The 26,665-nt window shown below is 38.5% G+C and overlaps 1 protein-coding gene across 40 annotated transcripts in view; it reads right to left on the bottom strand.

Annotated features, from left to right (window-relative positions):
- The window catches only part of HUWE1 (HECT, UBA and WWE domain containing E3 ubiquitin protein ligase 1), a 171,741-nt gene that overhangs the window by 73,965 nt on the left and 71,111 nt on the right, over nucleotides 1-26,665 (bottom strand). For all 40 annotated transcript variants that reach the window (XM_082717517.1, XM_082717511.1, XM_082717518.1 and 37 more), the window contains 9 exons: nucleotides 26,050-26,190; nucleotides 25,732-25,837; nucleotides 23,218-23,352; nucleotides 22,613-22,714; nucleotides 22,052-22,132; nucleotides 6,331-6,437; nucleotides 5,972-6,149; nucleotides 4,284-4,375; nucleotides 3,470-3,681 (listed from right to left, as the gene is read on the bottom strand). In XM_082717517.1, coding sequence (XP_082573643.1) covers nucleotides 3,470-3,681; nucleotides 4,284-4,375; nucleotides 5,972-6,149; nucleotides 6,331-6,437; nucleotides 22,052-22,132; nucleotides 22,613-22,714; nucleotides 23,218-23,352; nucleotides 25,732-25,837; nucleotides 26,050-26,190 — 1,154 coding nt within the window. The remainder of the gene's footprint in view (nucleotides 1-3,469; nucleotides 3,682-4,283; nucleotides 4,376-5,971; nucleotides 6,150-6,330; nucleotides 6,438-22,051; nucleotides 22,133-22,612; nucleotides 22,715-23,217; nucleotides 23,353-25,731; nucleotides 25,838-26,049; nucleotides 26,191-26,665) is intronic.

Below are 26,665 nucleotides of genomic sequence, written 5' to 3'. Positions count from 1 at the left end.
TCTCATTTCTTTCAAGTTGTTCAGGATAGGCAGTTAAGTTAGGCAAAGTAAATGGAATCCACCACAAAATAAACCATGGTGCCTTCACTAAAAGCCCTGGTTACTCATTGGCAAGTATATTCATCCCCAGCAGTATCAGTTTTACTGACATGAGAACAGTTTAGAAGGCAGAAGAAAGAGGCCAAAACACAAGTATTTAGAATTACTTGTGAATGTCTTTGGATGTAGACCAAACTGTCATGTATCTGGGGTAGACTGTAGTGCCTAAATTTCCTTATTCCAGATTGAGCACAAAACCACATGTCTCAAGATCAAATACAAACAGCATTTTCAAATGCAAGCTGCTGATTTTAGAAAAAATAAAGAAAAAAATATTATTTTATCCTGGAAAAACCTAGAAAACTCAAAAATCCATCCACAGGAGTGGATTCATTCAATGAAACACTACTCAGCAATGAAAAGAAACCAACTTGGAGATGCAACAATGAGATTCCTTTCTCATGAATTTCAAAAACACGCTGAACAACAGAAGCCAGATATAAGAAAGCCAGATACAAGAAAGTACATACATCAGGTATGCTACACATATGAGACTCCATATACTGTTTTTATAGAATATTCTAGAATATACAAATTTATTCAGTGATGATTAAAATAAGTAGGGGCGCCTGGCTGGCACAATAAATTAAGTGTCCGACTCTTGGTTTTGGCTCAGGTTGTGATCTCAGGGTTGAGATAATGCCCCACAGTTGGGCTCCACATTAAGTGGGGAATCTACTTGAGGATTCTCTCCCTCTGCCCATGCCCTGGCAATGTACGCTCTCTCTAAAATAAATAAATTAAAAAAAAAATAAGTAGCTGTCCTGCTTTAGGGTAGAAAAATTGGAATCTTAAGATCTGTGCAGTTTACAGAAATTAAACCTTAATTAAAAAACAGGAAAAAATTTATTCATGTGTTTATTTAAGGCACTGGACAACAGATGAGGACATGTGAGACTGGAATTTGTTTGAGAGTCCCACTGAAGAATTCTGCATTGGGGGTGAGTTGGGGGACACAAATAAGACTTCTGGAGAGAAGGGATGGCACACACTATAAATTTTTCTAAGCCTCTTCCCATACTGGCAGAAAGTACATAGTAACTCCCACCATAACAACTACCTGGGATAGGGAGATAAAAGAACTCCCTTTAATATATTATGGCTTTCGAGATGAAGGTTGAGTTTAGTCAGTTTCTTACTTTTCCTTCCAGCCTTAATAATCCAGAGTAACCCAATTGAGACTTCTGAAGGTGGCAGAACTGGGAAAGTATACATGTGTCAACATTTGTGAGACTCTTAGATACGTTATGTGAATGAGGTAGTGATAAACACCCAGACCACACAGAGTATAGCAAAACATCAATACCATGGAATAGCAATTGCTAGAGTCCTCTATAGCTTTAGAAGCTACATATGACTAACACTATGGTAGACTATTAATGCTATGCATGCCTGTATTTTTACTATTTCTTCTCATTCATGTTTCATTAGGATCCACCTCTCTTGGCATTTAAAACTCAGGAAATCCTTCATCTAATGCTCTAGAGTCATTCCATCAAAGCACCAAATGAACATTTACTGGCCAATTATCCGCTATATACAAAGTAATTAGGATACACTGTAAAATGAGACATTGTCCCTTCCCTGGAGGAGCACACAGATTAATGGGAGAAACCATTAGAAAATATGAATAATTCCAACAAACTTTGGGAAGAACACAAAAGACTGACTTCCCATTCGGAGGTAAAAGGAAAAGCTCCTTTAAGAATGTGACGTTTGAACTGGCTAAGCAGGAATTTAGTAGATAGAAAAGAAGGAGATAAGATAATTTGGGGTGGGGTGGGGACAAATATAAATAGTACACAGTGACATATATCCCATGAAAAGCACGGAGTGAAAAAATACAAGGGTGTGTGAAAACATCAATTTACTATGATAGCTTAAAATGTGGGCACATTTTATTCTAAGGTATTCTGGTAGAGAAAAAGTTTTATGCAGATGAACACGTGCAACCTCACTCAAAACCACCCTCCCACTCCTCAAGTTTAAGAAATCCTTCCCTTGTCTTGTAGTCAGGAAAGGAAACAGTATCTCTCTCTCTGGCAGGGTGGCTGACAATCAAGGGTGTGGCAAGTAAGCACAGATTCTGACTCCTCTGCATATAAAATCTTGTTTTCTTTCAGGTCTCTTCCAAAAGAGAATGTTTTAATCAAAATTAGAAGATGCTGCTAGAATGAAGTTGCCATCTCAGACAAGGGTAAGACACATGTGCCCAACAAACTTAGTAGTTAATGAATCTCCTCCAAAAAACAACAACCCCCCCCAAAACCAAAACCCAAACAAACCTCATACCAACAGGCTCATCACTTCCTAGAGCTCCAAGAGGGCACACCAGTTTTGTTGTCCAGGACTTTCCTCCTTCTGTGTATTCTGCCATAATTTTCTCTTAAGTTCCAAACTGTCATTCAAGACCAGCCCAAGCCCATTCATATCCACACTTAAAACATTTCCTGTTTTTCTCAGAACTAGGTATCTATAAACCAGAAGAGCACTTATTAAATGGATAAATGCATGACAGCTCAGAGGTATCACACCCTCTTCTGGCATGAATATGATTAAGAGTTACAGCTACGGGGGCACCTGGGTGGCTCAGTGGGTTAGAGCCTCTGCCTTCAGCTCCCGTTGTTGATCCCAGGGGACTGGGATAAAGCCCCGCATTGGGCTCTCTGCTCAGCGGGGAGCCTGCTTCCCTTCCTCTCTCTCTCTGCCTAATAAATTTTTTTTAAAAAGTTACAGCTACAAGTTACATTTCACCCCTTGCATGCGACAATATAAGCTCAAAGAGCCTGGTAGACTATGCACCACCAGCCAGCAAGCAGTCTTTAAGCCCATCCCCAACTCACCATTCAGGTAGTCAATTTTTATGTAAAACAAAACAGAAATAAGAAGGAAAATCTACCGTGCCTGGTTATAATAATATCGTATATTCCAAAGACTTATGATTTATCTAAAATAAACAGATAGTAATCAAACAAAAGCAAAGATCAACCAACAACAAATCTCTGTAATTTTTAAGGACTTTGGAGACAGGCTTCAAAAGTGCAATGTTTCATTATGTGCTCACTTATGCAAACAATCAAACAATGATGCAAATACCAAATCAACAATGGGGAAAAAGTCCTCTGAGAAAAACCCATAAACTTGATATAGTGGATTCAATTCCATGAACAAATTTTAAAGAAAGACACCTTGCTAAGGCAATCCATACAATTAATTATGAAAGCCTAAATGATGCACAATGGTCAAAGAAAGAAAAAACTAGACTCTCAGGGCTGGAAGAATCCTGTAATGAACCAACTCCCTCATGTTATGGATGAAAATGACATGCCTAAGATCACAAGGCTAGGAAACCTGTCTTGTCAATACTTACTGCTGATTAGGCTCTGTTTCATTCTGTTGGGTAGAATTAAAGCTCTGCATGGCCTGTACTTCTTCCTCCTCCTCATCTTCACTAGAGGCCTCTTCTGCAGCATGATTAGACCTTGGAGGAGGAGCAGCTGCAGTTCCATCAGCCTTCTGGATTGATGGCTTCTGACAGATGTATTTAGGGTCTCTTCCAAGATTACAGATTTCTTCAAGTAACTGTAAGACACAGAAAATAGGATTATTTATTAGTAAATAAGAAACGGGGGACAACTAACACTTTTAGAGCATTTTTTATCTGTTATACACAGAAGTACCAAAACATTTTATATAAATGTATGTATGTAAAATATATCACTTATGAAATATAGTCATCAATCCCATTTTACAAATAAGGGAACTGAAGTTCTGAAGTTAAATAACTTGTTAACACAGATGTTAAGTGATCGAATGACTAATCTGACTTCATGTCTCAATTCACAATAACTAGGAACTCCTACATCATACAGGCAACTGGCAGGGATACTAAATGTGAAAAAAATATCAAGAAACAAAGATTAGAAAAAGTAACATGCTTTTACAAATGAAGTTAAATCCTGGCAACTTGTTAATATCTTATGGAAGAACATAATACTTAAGTGACTTTTGGGGGAGGGTCCGGGACAAAGGACAAACCCAAGGACATGGAGAAAATAAGGCAGATATAATCCTCTTTTAGGCCTAGCCCAAGAATCCAGATGACCTCCAGCAGGCCAAGTTTTTTTCTTAAAACCCCCTTAACTGCTCTCTCATGCTCATGGTTAGTCTTAATCACTTCCTACCTTGATGATCGCCGTTGTTGCATCTGTTTTGAGGGTGGGCTGATGTCTCATGAGCTCATCAACAGCACTCCCCAGGTTAGATGCAGTATCCCCTTAAAGCAAAAATGAACTGTTAGAAAGACTGAAAGAATAGAATTTGAGCTATCTTCTTTGCCAATGAGGAGGAAAGAAGAAACTGAGTTGGTGGTTGTGATTTTTCTAATGCCACATTTTCTCAAATGAATTCACACCAACTTCTGAAAGTAAATCATTGGGGAGGAAGAAAAAAACCCCATCAGTCTACTGAGCATATTTAAAAATAACCACGTACATTACATTCTACCCTTGCAATCTCTACTACCAAGGTCTGAAGTAGCAAAGAGAGAGAGAAAAGAAAGAAGCATAAAATCATTAATCCTCGGCTGCCCCAATAGAGAATGACAATGGCAGCTCGAAAGACAAAGTACACTTATGAAAACTGGATTCTTTCTAGAACCCTACCTCCTCACTATTCCTCAATAATATGGTCTCAAATACACTGGAAAGGAAATCTATTCATTTGTGACTATTCTGGGGACTTAGATTAGAATAGAAGTCTACTAAGATCAACACCTCAGGACTTTGTATCTCCTATTGCTAGATAGTAGATCTGGAAATATACTGCCCCAAATACCCGTCTCTCACTAGCACCATGACAGCAGATCTAACAATGAACTTTGATAGTCTGAGGAACACTACCTCTTATTTGCACATCCAAAGGTCACTGGAAGGAAGTCCTCAGCCTCTCTCAAGTTCTGGCCACTGAGGTGTCCAAGTGGCACAGAAATGATGACAGGTGGAAATTTCCCAAGGAGACCTTTCCCTCTTGTGCCAGACCCCAAGCCCTAGGTGACCTTGCCCCCAAGATCTCCACTGGATAATTCCTGCTCCTCTGGGTAATCCCACTGAGGGAGCAGTGCAGTGTAGGTCCTGCCTCCTGGTAGTCCACCTGGGAATTCAGGGCTGCCCCTCCTGCCCTAACCCAAGAAGAGGGGGGCAGCTTCTGTGAGTCACTCCACAGTTCAACTTCTGACCCGCCCAAATGCTACAGCCAACTGGAACATGAGGGCATGGTCTGGAGGGATCACCTGAAGATCTGGAGCCACTTAGGCCACCTAGGAACGTGATTTGGACCATTTGGTGGCCCAGGAAGGGAAAAGGTTTTCCCAACACTTGTACAAATTTGGATTAAAACTTTGAACTTCTGAACACACACACACACACTGAACTGCTGAGAAACATGAAAATATGAGCAGAAGATAAAGGTGAAGTATTCTTTTTTTTTTTTTTTGAAGATTTCATTTTAAAATTTATTTGACAGAGAGATTACAAGTAGGCAGAGAGAGGGGGAAGCAGGCTCCCCACTGAGCAGAGAGAGCCCAATGTGGGGCTTGATCCCAGGACCCTGGGATCAAGACCTGAGCCAAAGGCAGAGGCTTAACTCACTGAGCCACCCAGGTGCCCCTGAAGTATTCTTTTCTACCTGCTATACAATGTACATAGTGATATAGTAATAACTATATTGATAATTCCCATTAAGCTTAGAACACCTAGCCAGAGAAATGTGAGGTCAAAAAAGGGTTTTCTTCTCAAACTGGTGGCTCAATAATCACCTAAAATCTTAGCACAACAACAAACCAATTATTGTAAGATAAATCCTGGTGACTTACCAAGAGGATCAGAACTCCTCCTCCTTCGCATGGCTGGGAGGTAATCTGGAGACAAAAGAACTTTGAAAAGACGTTCAAAAGGCTGACACTGCACAAATGACTGAAGACCTCGGGCATTCAAGCAGAGTGCACTGAATACATTTGGGAGGGAGCCAAGGACTTCACGGGTAGCAGGAACCTAGAGAGAAGATCAAGTGAATTTGAAGACCTCTAAAAGCATTCAGGTATAGATGCCACGAACCTCTGACCAGGCTATTGCACAGAGAGGTAATAGGGGAGGGGTATATTGTGGGAAGGTGCATATCATGCGGAAGGGTATGCAAAGAGCATTCTTTACAGAGAGAGAGTAAAGGACTCACATCTTTGATAAGCAGTGCATGAAGCATGACATCTGTTAATCCATTGTCCTGGAGTGAGGAGAGAAGTGATGGTTCTTGAAATACAAACACAGTCACCACTTCAGTAGCTAAAAAAGATGAGAAATAGGAAAAACTCAGATATTGTTAACAGGTATTAACAATAAAACTCCAAAGGCTTAAAAAAACATACCCAATGTACAATAATTTAAATACTTACACTTACTCTGAAACGAAAGCTCCTAATACTGCTCCATCAGAAGATCACTATTAAGAATTAGGTGAAAAACCTTCAAGATTTTTATGGGCAATGTATAGGTATAATGATAATTAATAATACCATACTGAACACTGAAAAATATACCAAGAAATTTTAGGTGCTTTCCTCACATAAAAAAGGTAACTATGTGAGATGATTTGTTAATTAGCTTGATTATAGAAATCATTTCACTACATATACCAGATCATGTTCTACATCTTAAACATATATAATTCAAGAAATACATATAAATGAAAAACATATTAAGATTTTAGGAGCACATTTTTATACCACTGAGGTTACACTGCTATATAACCTGTTTCTTTTAAATTATAATATACGCCATATATTCTCCTTTTTCTTTCCCTGTCATTACACTACACTTCATTCAAATGAATGGCTGCATACCACTCCACTAAATACATGAACCACTGCGGATATAAACCAGACCACGATTATGAGAACTAACAAATCTAAAAATGCAACCTTTGCTTAAAATGCAGGGAAAATATCTAAGATAGGGGGGTGGTTTCCGGACTGAAGTAAACAGCTGATGGAATGGACAAAATGTCTTCTCAAAAGCCTTTTAGCAATTTTAAAATACCATTAGCAATGTTAAGAGTTCTTAGGTATGTAATCTGCCCAACTTTTGACAATATTGTATTTAACATGGGCTGTATAGATGGTCAGCAGTGCTCAAGAAAAAATTAATGCATTCATTAAAGGTAACCAAAAGCAAAGCTAGAAATAATAGAAAAAAACAGCATTTAGTGAACTGCAAGCCAATAGGACGAATAATTAAAACCTGCAACTAACCCTCTGAAAAGACTGAAAAAGCTTACAAGCTTATGTGAAATCCAAGAAAAGCTGGCAGTATATCAGCAGTTAAAAAAGGAGATCTGACCAGATTTAGAATAAAATTCTTTTACAAACTGTATGCTTACAAGTGAAATGTAATGCTTTTGTAAGAAAATGTGATAAAAAATCGACTCTCAAGAAGTGATAGCAACGCAGCCTAGCCCATTAACCATTTTTAAAAGTAAAAATACCAAGTAACAGGCACCAAACCAACAGTTTCATTATTTTTAAAAAAGATTTTATTTATTCATTTGTCAGATAGAGAGAGAGTGTGCATACAAGCGGGGCGCGCGGGAGAGGCAGGCAGAGGGGGAAGCAGCCTCTCCGTTGAACAAGGAGCCCAATGTGGGACTCGATCCCAGGACCCTGGGATCACAACCTTAGCTGAAGGCAGATGCTTAACAGACTGAACCACCCAACTGTCCCAAAAGTAACAATTTTAGATGTGAGATTATTAAACCTTCTAGGAGCAATTAAGACAAGGCTTCCCAACTCATTTTATGAGATTTAAAAATTTTGACTTTAAAACCTGACAAAGGGGTGCATCTACTCCAAATGTCATTGAGATGGGCAAATATATGACAATTACTGGGGACCAACAGTTGTCAATGACCTTTGGGACTTCTGATGGGACTACAAACTTATGGAAACTATAAGTCATTTTTTGGGTTCCTACTGATATGTAATAGAATCTTCCACAGACTTTTTCTTAAAACAAATGTCTAAATTAACAGAAGTTACTAAAATTGAGTATTCATAAACTAAAATTAGTGTTCTACTAGACGTTACTAAGAAATCAAATCTGTTATTTTACCATAGTCTTAACTATAATGCTATGTCAGAATGCTACTGTGCAATGGGACAGTTTAAACCCTCTTTTAAAATTAACAGATGACCAAATATTAGAATTTTTTAAAAAGGAAACACAAAAACCAACTGGCTCCATGTGGAACCTAGCAACTGACTACTAAGTTAACTCTTAAAAAATTAATGATAGGGAGGAGTCAAGATGGCAGACAAGTAGTAGGTTGAGATGAGATCAGGTAGCAGATCAGCTAGAGAGTTTATCAAACCACTCCGAACACCTACAAATCCAAAGGAGATCAAAGAGAAGAGCAATAATACTAGAAACAGAAAATCGACCACTTTCTGAAAGGAAGGACCTGTGGAGAATTGAATTTAAAGCGATGGGAAGATAGACCACGGGGAAAAGGGCTGGCTCCCGGCAAGCGGCAGAGCAACAGAGCAAAAATGAGATCTTTTAAAAAAAGTCAGCTCCACTGAGGGACATCCCTCCAGAGGCTAAGCCAGGTGAAGCCCACGTGGGGACAATGTGGCCTCAGGCCCCGTGGGGTCACAAAAGGATTGGCGTTGTCTTGAGTGTTGCAGAGCTTGCAGTTATTAGAGCAGGGAAGCCAGCTAGAGACAGAGACGAGGAGTGAGCTCTCAACTTGAGGTTACCTTAAACTGTGATCCGTGGCAAAGTCAAGACACTGCTCTTTGAGCAGGGACCCCACAAGATCTGGGGAGACCCTCCCTGGAAGAGCTCAGGGATTTGCTTGGGTTTGGAGACTCCAGCTGGGGCTGTGTGCCAGAGACAGAGATGCTTGGTCACAGGCTGGGTGAGCTTGGAGCACGGCCAGGGGTCAGAGAGATGGGAGTGACTGAGTGCTTTTCTCTGAGGGTGCACTGAGCAATGGGGCCCCGAGTACTCGGCTCCTCAGGGCTAGAGACTGGGAGGCAGCCATTTTCATTCCCGTCCTCCGAAACTCTATGGAAAGCATTCAGGGAACAAAAGCTCCCGAAAGTGAACCAGAGAGGATTACTTAGCCAGGCCCCTGGTAAGGGCCTTGCAATTCCGCCTAAGACAAAGACACTTGAGAGTTAATACAACAGGCCCCTCCCCCAGAAGATCATAAGGAATCCAGCCAAGACCAAGTTCACTTACCAAGGAGAACAGCAGAATTCCAGAGGAGGAGAAAGCAGCATGGAATTCATAGATTTCTCCCCATGCTTCTTTAGTTTTGCAAAGTTAATTTTTTTTACTTTTATTTTTTCTTATGCTAAAATTTAATTAACTTATACTTTCCTCTTTTAAGATTTCTTAACTAGTTTATCTTAACAACACCTTTCACAAAAAAGTATTTTTGAACCTTCATTATTATAGTTATATTTTATCCTTCATTGTATCTCACTTTATTTTTTGTATATACATGGATTTTTTTCTTCTAAAAAATTGGGAATACAACTTCTTCTACTTTATCAAAATATACCCTAAATCTAGCACAGGGCTTTTGTTCTAGTATCCAGACTAAGCAAATTCTCTCCAGGTTCTTTTCCTTAATTCTCCCAAACAACTTATCTTATCAACTCCTTTCTTAGAAATTTTTTTAAAAAATTGTCATATTTATAGTCATATTCCATTCCTTCATTGTGTTTACCCTTATTGTACGTATGTGTGTGTGTGTGTGTATATATATATATATATATATATATATATATATATAATTTTTCATTCTTTAAGATTTTGGGAGGTAGTTTCTTCTAAGAGACCAAAATACTCCCAAAAATAAGTGGGTGACTCTGTTCTATTCATCAGTTTAATATATATTATTTTCTTTTTTATTTTTTTCTTTATTTTTTTTCTCTGAACTTCTCTGTACCCCCTTTCTTTCCCCACGATATGGGGTCTCTTCTGATTGGATTAAAGCACATTTTCCTGGGGTCTTTGCCACACTTTTAGTATTTTATTCTCTCCTTCACATATTCTTATCTGGATAAAATAACAAGGCAGAAAAACTCACCACAAAAAAAAGAACAAGAGGCAGTACTGGAAGGCTAAGGACCTTATCAATACGGACATTGGTAATATGTCAGATCTAGAGTTCAGAATGACGATTCTCAAGGTGCTAGCTGGGCTCGAAAAAGGCATGGAAGATATTAGAGAAATCCTGTCTGGAGAAATAAAAGGCCTTTCTGGAGAAATAAAAGAACTAAAATCTAACTAAGCTGAAATAAAAAAAGCTAATAATGAGGTGCAATAAAAAATGGAGGCTCTTACTGCTAGGAGGCAGAAGAGAGAATTAGTGATATATAGTGATATATAATATAGACATATATTATATATTATAATTTATATGTATATTAATGTATATAATGTACATATATATTATACGATATATATAATTCTCTGTCATTTGGTCTTATATATCACTATTGTATTATTGTATTATTGTCAATGTGTTTCAATGTGTGAATGACAAACAACTACTGGACCATGAGGGGAGAATTCAAAAGATGAGTGGTAACATAAGACAAAACAAAATCAGAATAACTGGAATTCCAGAAGAAGAAGAGAGAGGGGAGCATAAGGTATATTGGAGAGAATTATTGTAGAGAATTTCCCTAATATGGCAAAGGGAACAAGCATCAAAATCCAGGAGGTGCAGAGAACCCCCCTCAAAATCAGTAAGAATAGGTCCACACCCCAACATCTTGTAGTAAAATTTACAAGTCTTAGCGACAAAGAGAAAATCCTGAAAGCAGCCCGGGACAAGAGGTCTGTGACATACAGTGGTGAAAATATTAGACTGGCAGCATACTTATCCACAAAGACCTGGCAGGCCAGAAAGAACTGGCATGATATATTCAGAGCGCTAAACAAGAAAAATATACAGCCAAGAATACAATATGCAGCTAGGCTATCATTGAAAATAGAAGGGGAGATAAAAAGCTTCCAGGACAAACAAAATCTGAAAGAATTTGTAAACACCAAACCAGCTCTACAGGAAATATTGAAAGGGGTCCTCTAAGCAAAGAGAGAGCCTAAAAGTAGTAGACCAGAAAGGAACAGAGACAATATATAGTAATAGTCACCTTACGGGCAATACAATAGAACTAAATTTATCTCTCAATGTAAATGGGCTAAATGCCCCAATCAAAAGACACAGGGTATCAGAACGGATAAAAAAACAAAACCCATCAATATGTTGCCTATAAGAAACTCATTTTATTTTATTTTTTTTTTTTTTTTAAAGATTTTATTTATTTATTTGACAGAGAGAGATTACAAGTAGGCAGAGAGGCAGGCAGAGAGAGGAAGGGAAGCAGGCCCCCTGCTGAGCAGAGAGCCCGATGTGGGACTTGATCCCAGGACCCTGAGATCATGACCTGAGCCGAAGGCAGCGGCTTAACCCACTGAGCCACCCAGGCGCCCAGAAACTCATTTTAGACCTGAAGACACCTCCATATTTAAAGTGAGGGGGTGGAAAACAATTTACCATGCTAATGGAAATCAGAAGAAAGCTGGGGTGGCAATCCTTATATCAGATCAATTGGGTGTTAAGCCAAAAACTATAATAAGAGATGAGGAGAGACACTGTATCATACTCAAAGGGTCTGTCCAACAAGAAGATATAACAGTTTTAAATATCTATGCCCCTAAGATGGGAGCAGCCAACTGTATAAACTAATTAATAACAAAATTAAAGAAACACATTGACAACAATACAATAATAGTAGAGGAATTTAACACCCCCCTTCACTGAAATGGACAGATCATCCAAAAAAAAGATCAACAAGGAAATAAAGGCCTTAAATGAAACACTGGATCAGATGGATATCACAGATATATTCAGAGCATTCCATTCCAATGCAATAGAATACACATTCTTCTCTAGTGCACATGGAACATTCTCCAGAATAGATCACATCCTGGGTCATAAATCAGGTCTCAACCAGTATCAAAAGATTAGGATCATTCTGCATATTTTCAGACCACAATGTTCTGAAGCTAGAACTGAATCACAAGAAGAAATTTGCAAAGAATCCAAATACATGAAGACTAAAGAGCATCCTACAAGGAATGAATGGGGTTAACCAGGAAATTAAATAAGAATTGAAAATATTCATGGAAACAAATACTAATGAAAACACAACGGTTCAAAATCTGTGGGATGCAGCAAAAGCAGTCCTGGATGCAGCAAAGGCAGTCCTGCAAGGAAATTAGACAGTGATACAAGCCTTTCTCAAGAAACAAGAAAGGTCTCAAATATACAACCTAACCTAACACCTAAGGGAGCTGGAGAAAGAACAACAAAGAAAGCCTAAACACAGCAGGAGAAGAGCAAGAATAAAGATCAGAGCAGAAATCAATGAAATAGAAAGCAAAAAAACAACAGAATACATCAATGAAACTAGGAGTTGGTTCTTTGAAAGAATTAGTAAGACTGATAACCCCCTGGCCAGACTTATCAAAAAGAAAAAAAAAAGGACCCAAACAAATAAAATCATGAACAAAAGAGAAGAGATCACAAACACCACCAAAGAAATAAAATTATAAGAACATATTATGAGCAACTATACACTGGCAAATTTGACAATCTGGAAGAAATAGATGCATTCCTAGAGACATATAAACTACCACAACGGAACCAGGAAGAAATAGAAAACCTGAAGAGAGACCCATAACCAGTAAGGAGATTGAAGCAGTCATCAAAAATCTCCCAAAAAACAAGAGCCCAGGGCCAGACAGTTTCCCAGGGGAATTCTACCAAACATTTAAAGAATTAATTCGTATTCTCCTGAAACTGTTCCAAAAAATAGAAATGGAAGGAAAACTTCTAAACTCATTTTATGAGGCCAGCATTACCTTGATCCCAAAACCAAAGGTCCCATCAAAAAAGAGAATGACAGACCAATATCCTTGATAAACACAGATGCAAAAATTCTCACCAAAATACTAGCCAATAGGATCCAACAGTACATTAAAAGGATCATTCACCACGACCATGTGGGATTTATTCCAGGGCTGCAAGTTTGGATCAACATCCACACATCAATCAATGTGATACAATACATTAATAAAAGAAAGAACAAGAACCATATGATACTCTCAATAGATGCTTAAAAAGCATTTGACAAAGTACAGCATCCTTTCTTGATCAAAACTCTTCAAAGTGTAAGGATAGAGGGTACATACCTCGATATCATCAAAACCTTCTATGAAAAAACCACCACGAATATCATTATCAATGGAGAAAAACTGAGAGCTTTTCCACTAAAGTCAGGAACATGGCAGGGATGTCCATTATCACCACTACTATTCAACATAGTACCAGAAGTCCTAGCCTCAGCAATCAGACAACAAAAAGAAATTAAAGGCATCCAATTCAGCAAAGAAGAAGTCAAACTATCACTCTTTGCAGATGATATGATACTATATTTAGATGATATGATACTATATGTGGAAAACCCAAGAGACTCCACTCTAAATCTGCTAGAACTTGTACAGGAATTCAGTAAAGTGTCAGGATATAAAATCAATGCACAGAACTCAGTTGCATTTCTATACACCAACAAGACAGAAGAAAGAGAAATTAAGGAGTCAATCCCATTTATAATTGCACCCCAAACCACAAGATATCTAGGAATAAACCTAACCAAAGAGGCAAAGAATCTATACTCAGATTATGAGACTGATGCGCTGCCTACTGCGCTAAGAAGGCACTGCAAAGAATCTATACTCAGAAAACTATAAGTACTCATGAAAGAAGCTGAGGAAGACACAAAGAAATGGGAAAATGTTCCATGCTCATGGATTGGAAGAACAAATATTGTGAAAATGTCTATGCTACCTAAAGCAATCTACACGTTTAATGCAATCCCTATCAAAACCCATCCATTTTTTTTTCAAAGAAATGGAACAAATAATCCTAAAATTTATATGGAATCAGAAAAGACCTCGAATAGCCAGAGGAATATTGAAAAAGAAAGCCAAAGTTGGTGGCATCACAATTCCGGACTTCAAGCTCTACTACAAAGCTGTCATCATCAAGACAGTATGGTACTGGCATAAAAACAGACACAAAGACCAATGGAACAGAATAGAGAGCCCAGAAATAGACCATCAACTCTATAGTCAACTAATCTTTGACAAAGCAGGAAAGAATGTCCAATGGAAAAAAAAAAAAGACCGTCTCTTCAACAAATGGTGCTAGGAAAATTGGACAGCCACATGCAGAAAAATGAAACTGGACCATTTCCTTACACCACACATGAAAATAGACTCAAAATACATGAAGGACCTCAATGTCAGAAAGGAATCCATCAAAATCCTTGAGGAGAACACAGGCAGCAACCTCTTTGACCTCAGCTGTAGCAACTTCTTCCTAGGAACATCGCCAAAGGCAAGGGAAGCAAGGGCAAAAATGAACTATTGGGACTTCATCAAAATCAAAAGCTTTTGCACAGCAAAGGAAACAGTCAATAAAACCAAAACACAACTGACAGAATGGGAGAAGATATTTGCAAATGACTTATCAGATAAAGGGCTTACTAACCTGTATAAAGAACTTAAGGAACTCAACACCCAAAGAACAAATAATCCAATCAAGAAATGGGCAGAGGACATGAACAGACATTTCTGCAATGAAGACATCCAGATGGCCAACAAACACATGAAAAAGTGCTCACCATCACTCGGTGTCAGGGAAATACAAATCAAAACCACAATGAGATACCACCTCACAGCTGTCAGAATGGCTAAAATTAACAAGTCGGGAAATGACAGATGCTGGCGAGGATGTGGAGGAATGGGAACCCTCCTACACTGCTGGTGGGAATGCAAGCTGGTGCAAGCAGTCTGGAAAACAGCATGGAAGTTCTTCAAAAAGCTGAAAATAGAGCTACCCTATGACTACCCTATAGTGCAATTGTACTACTGGGTATTTAACCTATACAAATGTAGTGATCCGAAGGGGCATGTGCACCCAAATGTTTATAGCATCAATGTCTACAACAGCCAAACTATGGAGAGAACCCAGATGTCCCTCAACAGATGAATGGATAAAGATGATGTAGTGTATATATATACAAATGAATACTATGCAGCCATCAAAAGAAATGAAATCTTGACATTTGCAATGACATGGATGGAACTAGGGGTTATTATGGTTAGCGAAATAAGCCAATCAATTATCATATGATCTCCCTGATATGAGGAAGTTGAGAGGCAATGTGGGGGTTTGGGGGGTGGGAAAAGAATAAATGAAACAAGATGGGATCAGGAGGGAGACAAACCGTAAGAGACTCTTCATCTTGCAAAGCAAAACTGAGGGTTGCCAGGCGGAGGAGGGTAGGGAGAGGGTGGTAGGGTTATGGACAATGTGGAAGGTATGTGCTATGGTGAGTGCTGTGAAGTGTGTAAATCTGGCAATTCACAGACCTGTATCCCTGGGGCTAATAATACATTATATGTTAATAAAAAAATAAAAAATTATTTTGAAAAGTTAATGACAAAAACCACATTACAGAACCTACAAAATCCATAAAACAGCAATAATGTGTTAAGACAAAGGGTCCCTTAAGGAAATAGAAATTTACAAAGTTTGTAAAAACTGTTTAAAATTTGATACTGCCATAGGCATCTTGAAAGGTTATACAAAGAAATTCTCTCAGATAGTGACATGAAATCAACATGGCAGGCGTATAGCTATACAGTAGGATTTCTGAGAGAGAATATAGAAGTTAAAAGGAACCAAAGGAATTTTCCTGAAGTAAGAAAAATTATCAGTTTTTTAAAAAGGCCTAACCAATTGCTATGAGAGAATACTGAAAAGAAAGAGAACCAAGTATGTCCTGGTGAAATTTGTAAATTCCTAGAGTAAAGAGAAAATGAGGTTACTTACAAAAGAACAAGAACCAGTTTAACATCGTTATTATCTTCAAGGCATAACATTAGAAGACAATAGAGAAATGTCCACAAAACTGTGAAAGAAAAAGAAGTGTAACACTTTAAAAATTACCCAAAGATGTACTCTAACAAAACTAAAACATGAATCAGAAAAGGAAAGTCAAAAAAGTACAAAAAAAAAAATGATGAGAAAGGGGTGACATGAAGGCAGGTTGAAGACCTTATGTTGTTGTTCCAGTCTGGCAGAAGACAGAGTAAGAAATTTTTTAAGTTTAGATGTCAATAAAATATAAAAATAACCATTACAAAAAAGGAGTAAGAAAACTAGTGTAAGATTCAGAATATGAAAAAAATTAACATAAGACACAAGACTTTAGTAGAAAGAAAAATATTGGTGATCACAAAAAATACATCAACATAGAAAATTCTTCCTTTTAAGATAAAAAGGCACAATATTTTAATAAATCATTCTGCTGAAAAGAACTAAAAGCTGGATTAAACACCTGAAATATCTTTTTAAATGTGAAGGGCAGACAAAGTAAACTATAGTTAAAGGTCCAAAATAAGTGAAAATGTGGACTCACAGCCTCCGGCTTTTGTCTTAAAAACACAGGGACATAGTGAATAGGAAATCCAGTAGAAAGGGAGTCCATTTATTATAGAAGGCAGTTAACACTAATCACATGTGATGGAACCTGCTGGAAAGTTGGTGCTTTCCAACCCATGATCAGGTTACTCCTGATAAAGGATGGGTCAAGAGTCAGCCCAACTAGAAAGCAGACCACAGTCATTCTGGCACTGGAGGACACCTCAATAAAGGTATGAACACTGTTTATATTTTTATAGATTCCCGGGTCTTAGGTCAATGGGCTCAAGTTACCACATTCAGTATCGTGCTCTATTAGGCTTCCTACATTGCGAATATATTGCTGCTCAGATATCACGTATTACAATTAAAGTCTGTTGTCTCAACTCATACCAAGGCAGCCACACAGGAAACTCATTTTCACGCCATAGCTGACTAATTTGTTCACACTTCTCAAATAAGCTCAGATATTACTCCCTGACTCAGCTCAATGAGACCTCCAGTGATTGCAGTCTCCAGATCCTTAAAGCTGGGCTCTGTGCCATAGTATCCAATGCTACTGGCCATGGCCCAAACTCTAGCATACCAGTGTGATCTGTGCATTCTGTCTTCCATTAGCATCATGGTCAATGGGAATCCATACAGAGGAGCAAACACTCCCTCTCTGAATGGCAAATTCATTTTATTGAGCCACTGCCCCAATCTGGGGATATAAGGTACTATTCCCTCACAAAGATTTAATGTTATACAACCATGTTCTTGGTTTATCCTTCCTGCCACGCTACTGCTGGCAGTTAATATAGGTCTCACTAAATGTTAGTCCCCTTTTAGCTTCCAAATAACACTGACTCTCATGGAGGTACACATTTTATTCATTCAATCTGGGCACTGGCAATAAAAACAAGGCATCATCTGGAACTTTTGATTTGTCTTATCGTCTGCAGACTGCAGACTTAACACAAAAACATAATAGCCTACTTAAGGGCATGCTCTTAAATTTTAAAAAAAAAGGACAAAAGGTCCTTTAAAAGGACAAAAGGTCTCCTAAATGGGTCTCTCTCTTAACCACTTTATCTTAGTTATCCTGAACTCTCAACCTTTTAAGTCACATGCCATCCTAACAAAATATAACAACGACCTTCCTATTCTTCTAGTTATGAAACGAATGCCTGCCATGTATGAATCTATAATACCCAAAGAGAGTCTCTTCTCACTTAAAGACACTGCCCCCTTTTTGTACTTGGTGCAACCTATGCTAGATTGGTACCTCCATTTAGAGTGGGTTACAGAATGGGGTCCACTGAAAATTGAGGTCTTTTGCCCTTTCAGACTATTCTGTATGCCACAAAGGTGGTCTCTGCTAAAGTCTTTTCCCAATATAATAGTTTTAAAGGTTCACTAACTGGAGTTCCCTCTTTGTAAGAAATGGAAGTCTTGCCTGTTCCCACACCTACAATTTTATGCTTCTTCTAAAACGGAAAGGAAGATCGTAAATTAGTTCTCAGTACTAACATTCTTAAATATGGATGCTAGCTCTGGATCCACCCTATTACAGCCCTAATTACAGAGCTAATGAAAGGAAAGCCACTACAGGACCTGGGATAACAATGCCTGTGACTTCCATAAATAAATGGACACCTCCATCATGCCAAGCCTATAGATCTCAACAGGTCTGAAAATATTATGGAACACTCTGGTTCTGGTTGGCCTAGCAATGCCAGATTTGGCTCATGGCCTGCATCTGGGAGTCTACAATTCCAACTCAGTGCCAAACTCCTTGGACTCCTTTATGTCCATGTTGTGACCTCGACTGTTTGGGGATATTCAATCAGTCCACAATTCCCTGTAAGGAATTACTCTGTAACTCCTAGAGACGAAGGAATACTGAAAATCACTTCTGTAATTATTTCTCAAATGTATGAAACCTTCCATCAAAGTTATGGGGTTAGGTCAGGACTCCCATGAACCCAGTATCCTAGAGGATGATGTTAGCACAATCGGTGGTCCCAGCCTCCGTGGTAACAGCCCCAAATGTTTAACTGCCCCTATAATGGGTGGCCACATCACTCATCACAATTCCAATGGCCCCATCAGCTGACTTTCTTTAATCTGACAGTCTCACAATTCACTTTCCATTATTCCACCATCACTGCATCAACACTGCCCATCTTCCTCAACCTGAAAGACAATATTTATATAATAGTAACAGAGAATGTCACCTGAGCACTAAAACTCTAGCAATGTTAACAGGTGCCCAGGTTCAGGCAATTAGTTATACAAACAACTCTTATTCCCTGAAAGGTCTTCAACATTCATACTATCTGTCACCCCCCTGATTAAGCAGTCCATAACAACCATCATGGTGTTGACATTAGCTAATCTAGGAACAGAGCACAAGCTCAGGGAATATGGACTTAAACAGGAAGTTAAGAGAAGAAAAGGTAGCTGGGGAACTTAGGAATATAGTTGGGTATAAAAGTAGGGCAGAAGAGTCAGAGATTGAATTTGGGAAGAGTCAGAATCCTTATTTGGTTGGTTTTAGCACAGAATTGTTGCAGCTGGACAGCACAACCTCACCAGGTATTTCCTTACTGACTTCTTCATGCACTTCCTAGCCTTCCCCACCAATCCAGAGTCTAGACCATGATGCCCTTCTTGTTGAGACTGTTTTGCCCTCGCATGTCTGCCGTGATATAATTTGGCCACTAGAAACTCCACCCTCCAGCCCCCTTGGGCTACTGGATCTCCTAGGACACAACTCCTATTCAGCAAGGTCATACACTCTACTCCACCAACTGCTCCCTTCTAGTCCATACACCCTGACCTGTGTCCTATGGGTATTTAGTATCCAGGTACCCTAGATCAAACCAGAATGTCTAGTTCGTTGATCAATTCTTGCCACAAAAGGGAGCACTGGGCCACCTTTTTAACTTTTATACTGGGCTGCATCACCATCTTTGGTATAATGGGCACAAGATTAGGTGTTTTTAATTCTGTGACATAGACGCATCTTAACAGAGGCTACCCAAACAATGGCACAACTCCTAGCCAATCATATAAACCAAAGAGCTCAAGCCTTAGAAGCCCTTAATGAGGGACAAAGCAGTCTAGCTGCTATAATTAGTAAAAAGATTGGGGGTGCCTGAGTGGCTCAGTTGGTTAAGCGTCTAACTCTTGGTTTCGGCTCAGGTCACGATCTTGGGAGCCATGGGATCAAGCCTGCATTGGGCTCCGCACCCAGTGCAGAGTCAGCTTGAGATCTGTTCCCCCTTCCCTCCCCATTCCAGCTTCCACTTGAGCAAGAGTGTGCACTCTCTCTCTCTCTAAAATAAATAAATAAACTCTTAAAACAGATGAGTATTAAACTATTGTCACTTTAAGGCAGCGTTTGTGCCTTAGGGGACTTCCTTCTGCAGGTGGGTCAAAAATACAAGTAAGGTATCCAGAAGAATTAAAATAAAAGAACAAGGGGCGTGTGGGTGGCTCAGTGGGTTAAAGCCTCCACCTTCAGCTCAGGTCATGATCCCAGGGTTCTGGAATTGAGCCCTGCATCGGGCTCTCTGCTCAGCAGGGAGCCTGCTTCCTTCCCTCTCTGCCTGCTTCTCTGCCTACTTGTGATCTCTATCAAATAAATAAATAAAATCTTAAACACAACAACAACAACAACAACAGCAACAAAATAAATAGCCAACTACATTAAAAAAAATGTGCCAGCAGATTCTTAGACCCCCATTAATTTCTTTTCCTGGCTGTCTCCTGGCTAGAGCGAAAGGCTCTACACTATCATTTATGGAGCTGTAATAATAATTGCTGGCCTAATTATTTTGAGTTGGCTTTGCAAATTTGGTCCCTCTCAAATACAAGTTATTTACAGGAAACCAGGAAAGTTATCATGCTAATTTAAATAGCAGGGATGAAGTATAAGACTCTAGAGAAGAATTCTGACCTCCACTATGTTTGCTTTAGTGCTCTAAATATCATTTCTGGCTTCTTGTGTCATTCTGAAGGCTTACCTGCTACCTGCCTCCACCCCATAAGCATACATGTCCTCTTGCTGCCTCCTTTAAACTTTCCCTTTGCAAGATGCCTGTGTACTTGCTTTTCTCTGTTTTGGGGCTTTCTCCCAGAGAGAGCCATCCTTCTTCCCTGCACCGTAACTTGGGACTTCTCCACCTGTATAAGAAATCTTTGATTTTACTAAAGAACTACTTCCATGAGTTCTGCCATATGAACCTAACCTTGGGAGGGTGTCTCTCCATGTCAAGATGGAGTTGCTATAGTACAAGGGAATACTTCCTCACCCTGATAAAGAGGAATAAGACCTTCTGCTAACCTCAGATTTAATGGTGAAATACTGAATGCTCCCCTCCCTTGAGTTCAGGAATAAAGCGAAAAGGCCCATTCTCACCACTTCTATTTGGCATTATATTGGAAATCTTTGCCAATGCAGTTAGACATAAAAAGCAAAATGATTATTAAAAAAAGAACTGCTTGTAGATGAGAAACCTATATAGAGTATCTTAAGAAATTAACAAAGCAATTATGAACTTCTAAGTGAATTTAGCAAGGTCACAGGATACAAACTTAAAATATAAAACCCCAATTTGTTTTAGGCAAGGGACCACGTACCTAAATTGTAGTAGCCAAAACTACTACCTCCAGATACCCCAAAGTGTGCTACTGGTACAAGGAGGTTTTGTTTATTTCTACACTTCCCACTACATTCCTTTAGTTTTAAGGAGAATTCTAGACACTGATGTATCTCAATGTCCTGAATATGTATGGCACCCAAAAAATGAAAAAAAAAAAAAATGAAGTTTTAACAATAGCAATACACAGAATACTGCCAAAATAAAGTTGCACAGGCATTTTTACAAATAATTACAAAAGAACCACAGCTTCCCCAACTGAATTTTCTACAGTGAGAAACTATTTTCTATACTACAGTTTGTGGGAGGTCTGTCATTCAATTCTAAGAATGGAAACCATTCTGACTGAATTTTCCAGACCAAGATGAGGGACCAACCATTGAATTAAGACATGCTTCTTATCATACTTGCAATGTTAAGTACAACACAAAGTACAATATTACTTATCACAAATGATTTATAATATACTTCTTATAGAAAGTATATTTGATATTCAAAAAATGGGTATTTGAATATCTGACCTTTCTCTATTTCTGACCTTTCTCTATTTCATCATCAACTAGAAAGATACATAACACAGTGGACAAATGTGGACAGTAATATCCTATAAGGATATAACATACACAGAGAACTCTGCCAGGTTATTCCAGCGTGGTATAACCAACTATAATACCACTTACCGAGGAGGAAGAGTGATGGGCCATAGTATTCTGCATTACTGATGATGTGCTTCAGGGAGGTAGGGAGAGAACCATCCATCACTAAGAGAAAAGAAAAGTGAACATCAAAGAGAATATGATCATCATAGAAGTAGTCTGATAGGTAGAGATGATAGAACAATGCATTATATATACCACCACTGTGGTAAACGTGGTAAACATCCTGTGTTGATTCCAGTCTAATGGTTTCTACTTAGTTCCTCCTATATTATTTATTCCTTGTCCATGAAATAGCCTCTTAACAGTGGGTCAAAGAACAAAAGAATACAGACATAAACAAAGTGGAGTAGCAGACTGGAAGTGAGCACAGAGTCAAAAGTTGAAGAAGGAAAAAAATAGGTCAATCATTATGAAAATAGCTAGAGAATCCTTAGGTCTAGGAAAAGTGACACTAAAAGACTAAAAGCATGGCATGCCTTTTCTTAAGCCTGTCTTATAAAACAAGAGTAGCATCAGTATCGAAAGAACTACATCTTTGGAAAGAGTCAGATATCCTTCAAGAAAGAATCTAAAATCAAATACCATGTCGTATGCCATCTGAGAAAGCTGGGTCTTGAATGGCCTTCTTGAGGAAATTCAACATGGATTTGAGAAGTGCTGCTCTTTGTGGAATACACTGGACTCCTGGCAAGAGAGAAAGATGGAGGATTATACTGAGTTCACCATCAGACCACAATAAGTAGGCACATAAAACAAATTTTTAAGAGAAGCATATACACTATATCAACACCAGCAGATATTCGAAATGAGATCTCTGGATGTTGGGAAGAGTACATACTTATTAAGCTTTAAAAATGGGAAAATAAATCACCAAGGGCTACACAAAACTAATACTAAAAGGAAAAGACAAGTAAAAAGATTAACTCTGGGATCCTCAGTTTCTGTTTTAGATATTATCTGCTGACATGGGTGCTTTGATAAAATAATCAACATGTGAACAGTTGGAAAACTATGAAATGCTATGAAATAAATGTTAATATGAGAAAATGGATACCAGAAAGGCAAAGTAACATGCATAGTCCTAAGAAACAAACCTCCAAATGTATCACTAAAGCTGTTCCCAAAGTACCTCCTTGACTAGTTTAGTAATACATTGTGGAAGACTGTGTATCTACTTGTCTACCCACCAGGACGGGGGCCAGGGCCAGAGCCAGAGGAGATGCTAGTGCTGCTGCTAGAACTGGATGCCCTTAATTCAACATCTAGCCGGTGCTCCACAGGGATGGATGAGCCTGGACTACTTTCCATAGTCACATCTGTAACTAAAGTAAAAGTTATGATAAAGAAACTTGTTAGAATAAAGCACCGCCAAAAGAATGAAAAAATTTTTCCCATTAAGGTGAGATAAATGATACAAAAAATGGTGACAGATATCGAAACTCAAAATAAAAATGTAAGCTTTCCACAAATAGAAGAATATTTAACAGCACTAGTTATTTAAGAAATGCAAGTTAAAAACAATCCTTCAAAAGAAATCCCCTTCAATATTTCTCACCCACCAAATGTGGGAGGAGAAACAATGGTAAGTAAAACATGCAATTTCACACACTACTAGTGGGTAGCAGACTATGGGTAAAGCTTTTTCTAATTTTAATGAAGTACAAAATACATAATTACTTCTTATAATTTAAAAAATATAATACAGTTTCTACAGTATTAAACCACTGTTTACACTGGAAATACTTTCTTCCAACCTTTTTATACATACACAAACATACATACTTGTGCCTACTTATATAAAGGCAGCACACACTCATAGTTTTGTAACCCTTTTATAGAATATAAAGTTTCCTCTACAAATACATCAGAATCATCTGGATTAGTTATTAAAAATGTGGATTTCCTGGGATGCCTGAGTGTCTCAGTTGTTTAAGAGTCCAACTCTTGTTTTCAGCTCAGGTCACAATCTTCAGGGTTATGGTGTCATGCCCCAAGTAGGGCTCTGCACTCTGCAGGGAGCCTGCTTGAGATTCTCTCTCCCTCTCCTGTCCCCACCCACCAACTTATACATACTCTCTCTAAATAAATAAAATCTTTAAAAAATTTTTTTAAAGTGTGGATCTTTCTGGTCTACACTTGCACACTTCTGAATCAAACATTGCAGATGAGATCTATAACTTTTTAAAAATTTTATTTGTTTTATTTGAGAGAGAGAACACAAGTGCACAAGTCAGGGTGTGGGGGGAGGGAGAGAGAATCTCAAGCAGACTCCACAATGAGCACAGAACCTGATGTGGGCCTAAATCTCAGGATACTGAGATCATGACCTGAACTGAAATTAAGAGTTGGACGCTTAACCAACTGAGCCACCCAGGTGCCCCTGAGATCTACATCTTCAGCAAGCACTTTAATTTATTCTTATGCATATTCAAATTTGGTAACACCTGATTTATAATAAATAATGAGGCTTTTAAATAGTCTTTTATTTAGTAGATGTCACATTTTAATCAACACTCTGGGATCTCACCCATTAACTCAAATGCCAGTTTGCCCACAATAAACCAGAGACAGAAACTGGGTAAAGGGGGCGCCTGGGTGGCTCAGTGGGTTAAGCCGCTGGCTTCGGCTCAGGTCATGATCTCGGGGTCCTGGGATCGAGTCCCACATCGGGCTCTCTGCTCAGCAGGGAGCCTGCTTCCTTCTCTCTCTCTCTCTCTCTCTGCCTGCCTCTCAGTGTACTTGTAATTTCTCTCTGTCAAAGAAATAAATAAATAAAATCTTTTAAAAAAAAAAAGAAAAAAAAGAAACTGGGTAAAGGAGTTTCTAGGGGCAACAATGCATGTAAATAACTGTGTTCAGGAAAGATAACAGAAAACAAGGAACAGTATCCTATGGGTACTGAGTGTTAAGAATGAAACCATTATGAATTCTGGTACCTTTATCATAAGCATGATAACAGATTCATGTAATGACATCCTGGGTCATTAAGGTAAGAATCTGAATTCTAAGAAAGCTGTTTTGGGGAATGGTTTTTTGCTTTTATTACTATTACTATGAATTATGCATGGGGGGGCAGGGAGAGTGTTAAAAAAAAAAGGACACACATGATGATACACCCAAAGATTAAGAATATCTGGTTATCTAGCTTTTTGGCTTTATGGTTTAAAATATGTTCCCTATTCAACAACTTCTTCACCTCTCCTGTTCCTTCTCAAAATAACCCGACAGTTTCCATTTTAGGGTCTAATTCTCCTTATCTTTCTCAAACACATTATTTAAACACCTACGATTTATCAGGCACTGCTGAAGATAGAGCAGTGAACAAAACAGTACCCTGATCTCATGGAGCTTACATTTTAGTGGGAATAGGAAGATAATGAACCAATACTTAGAAAGCAGCTATTAAGCCTTGAAATAAAACAGATTAACATCCCATAGAGTGACTGTAGTGCTCTACTGCAGCTCTACCATCTGCTTCACTTTCCACTGCTATTCCCAACAACTTGTGCCTCCTCCTTTTATAATTATCCTCACGAAAAATACACAAATTACTTATGTAGAAAAATACTGTTTTGTTGCTGAAAATACACACTCAAGTCACTTGTGCACTTTGGAATTTATGAGGAGGAAGAATGAAAATTGGGGCTGGATGATAAGAAAATGCCAAGCACAAAAATACTGACTTAGTAACTGTTAATTACCATCCATATCAGTTTCCATTTCTTCTCCTTCTTGTGTAGTACTGGGTCTCTGGATCTTTGGCTTGATCACAAATGGACATTCTTTCCGACACAAATCTACTTCATGCTACAATCAAGGGAAAAGTAGTAAGAAAATCCTACATATATACCAGGAGTTAAAAATAATTATAATGAAAGAATGTCACAGGCAGATTATAAAATTGGTTTCTAAAAACAGAAAAGGGCTAAGATGGCTCTTTAGAGTTATTAGGATACTTCCTAGGTTCATCTTTTACTGGCTGGGTATGTCTAGGCCAAGTACTCCTTGTATAATAATACCTCGAGTCTATAAATGAAGATAGAAAGTCCACTATGGGATTGAAAAGCTGCCATGTCCAGGTTGGTGATAAGGTCAACCACTCTAACAGCTCTGGTGACAAATGTTATCTGGTCTTGTTCATCACCAAGAAACTTTATAACCTATTGAGGAGAGAAAAATAAAAGAAAAAGCCAATCAAAAGAAGAGACACAAAACTGTGAATAATGTATTCTTTTGGAAACGTGCAGTCTAGGGTCTCAAGGAGGCAAATACTGTGTGGGAGGAAAATAGGTGTTTGTCAAATGTTAGCTCTATTACTTCTGGGACTCAACTTCCTGAGGTAATGGGGACATGAAAAGTAATTTTAAGTTTAAATAAAATATTCACGGAGAAAAAAGCTGGTGTCCAGTGCCAAGCACAAAGTAAAACCAATGTACCTTAATAGCACAATTTACAAAGTACCTTTACATATTTTTTCTTTGGAGTAACAGCTTAAGGTCATGGTAAGATATGGCTAGTCATGACTAGTACCTGGAGAGTACCTGGAGCCTCCTGACTCTCAGACCAAGCTACACTATGATCAATTCTTAATAATTAAGCTGCACTTAAAAGCTGTTAATGAGATAGATAACTAGA

The sequence above is a fragment of the Mustela nivalis genome (assembly GCF_964662115.1).
Source record: "Mustela nivalis genome assembly, chromosome: X".
Classification (NCBI taxonomy): domain Eukaryota; kingdom Metazoa; phylum Chordata; class Mammalia; order Carnivora; family Mustelidae; genus Mustela; species Mustela nivalis.
Note: the sequence above shows the minus strand (reverse complement) of the source record. Positions and strands in the feature narration are given on the sequence as shown.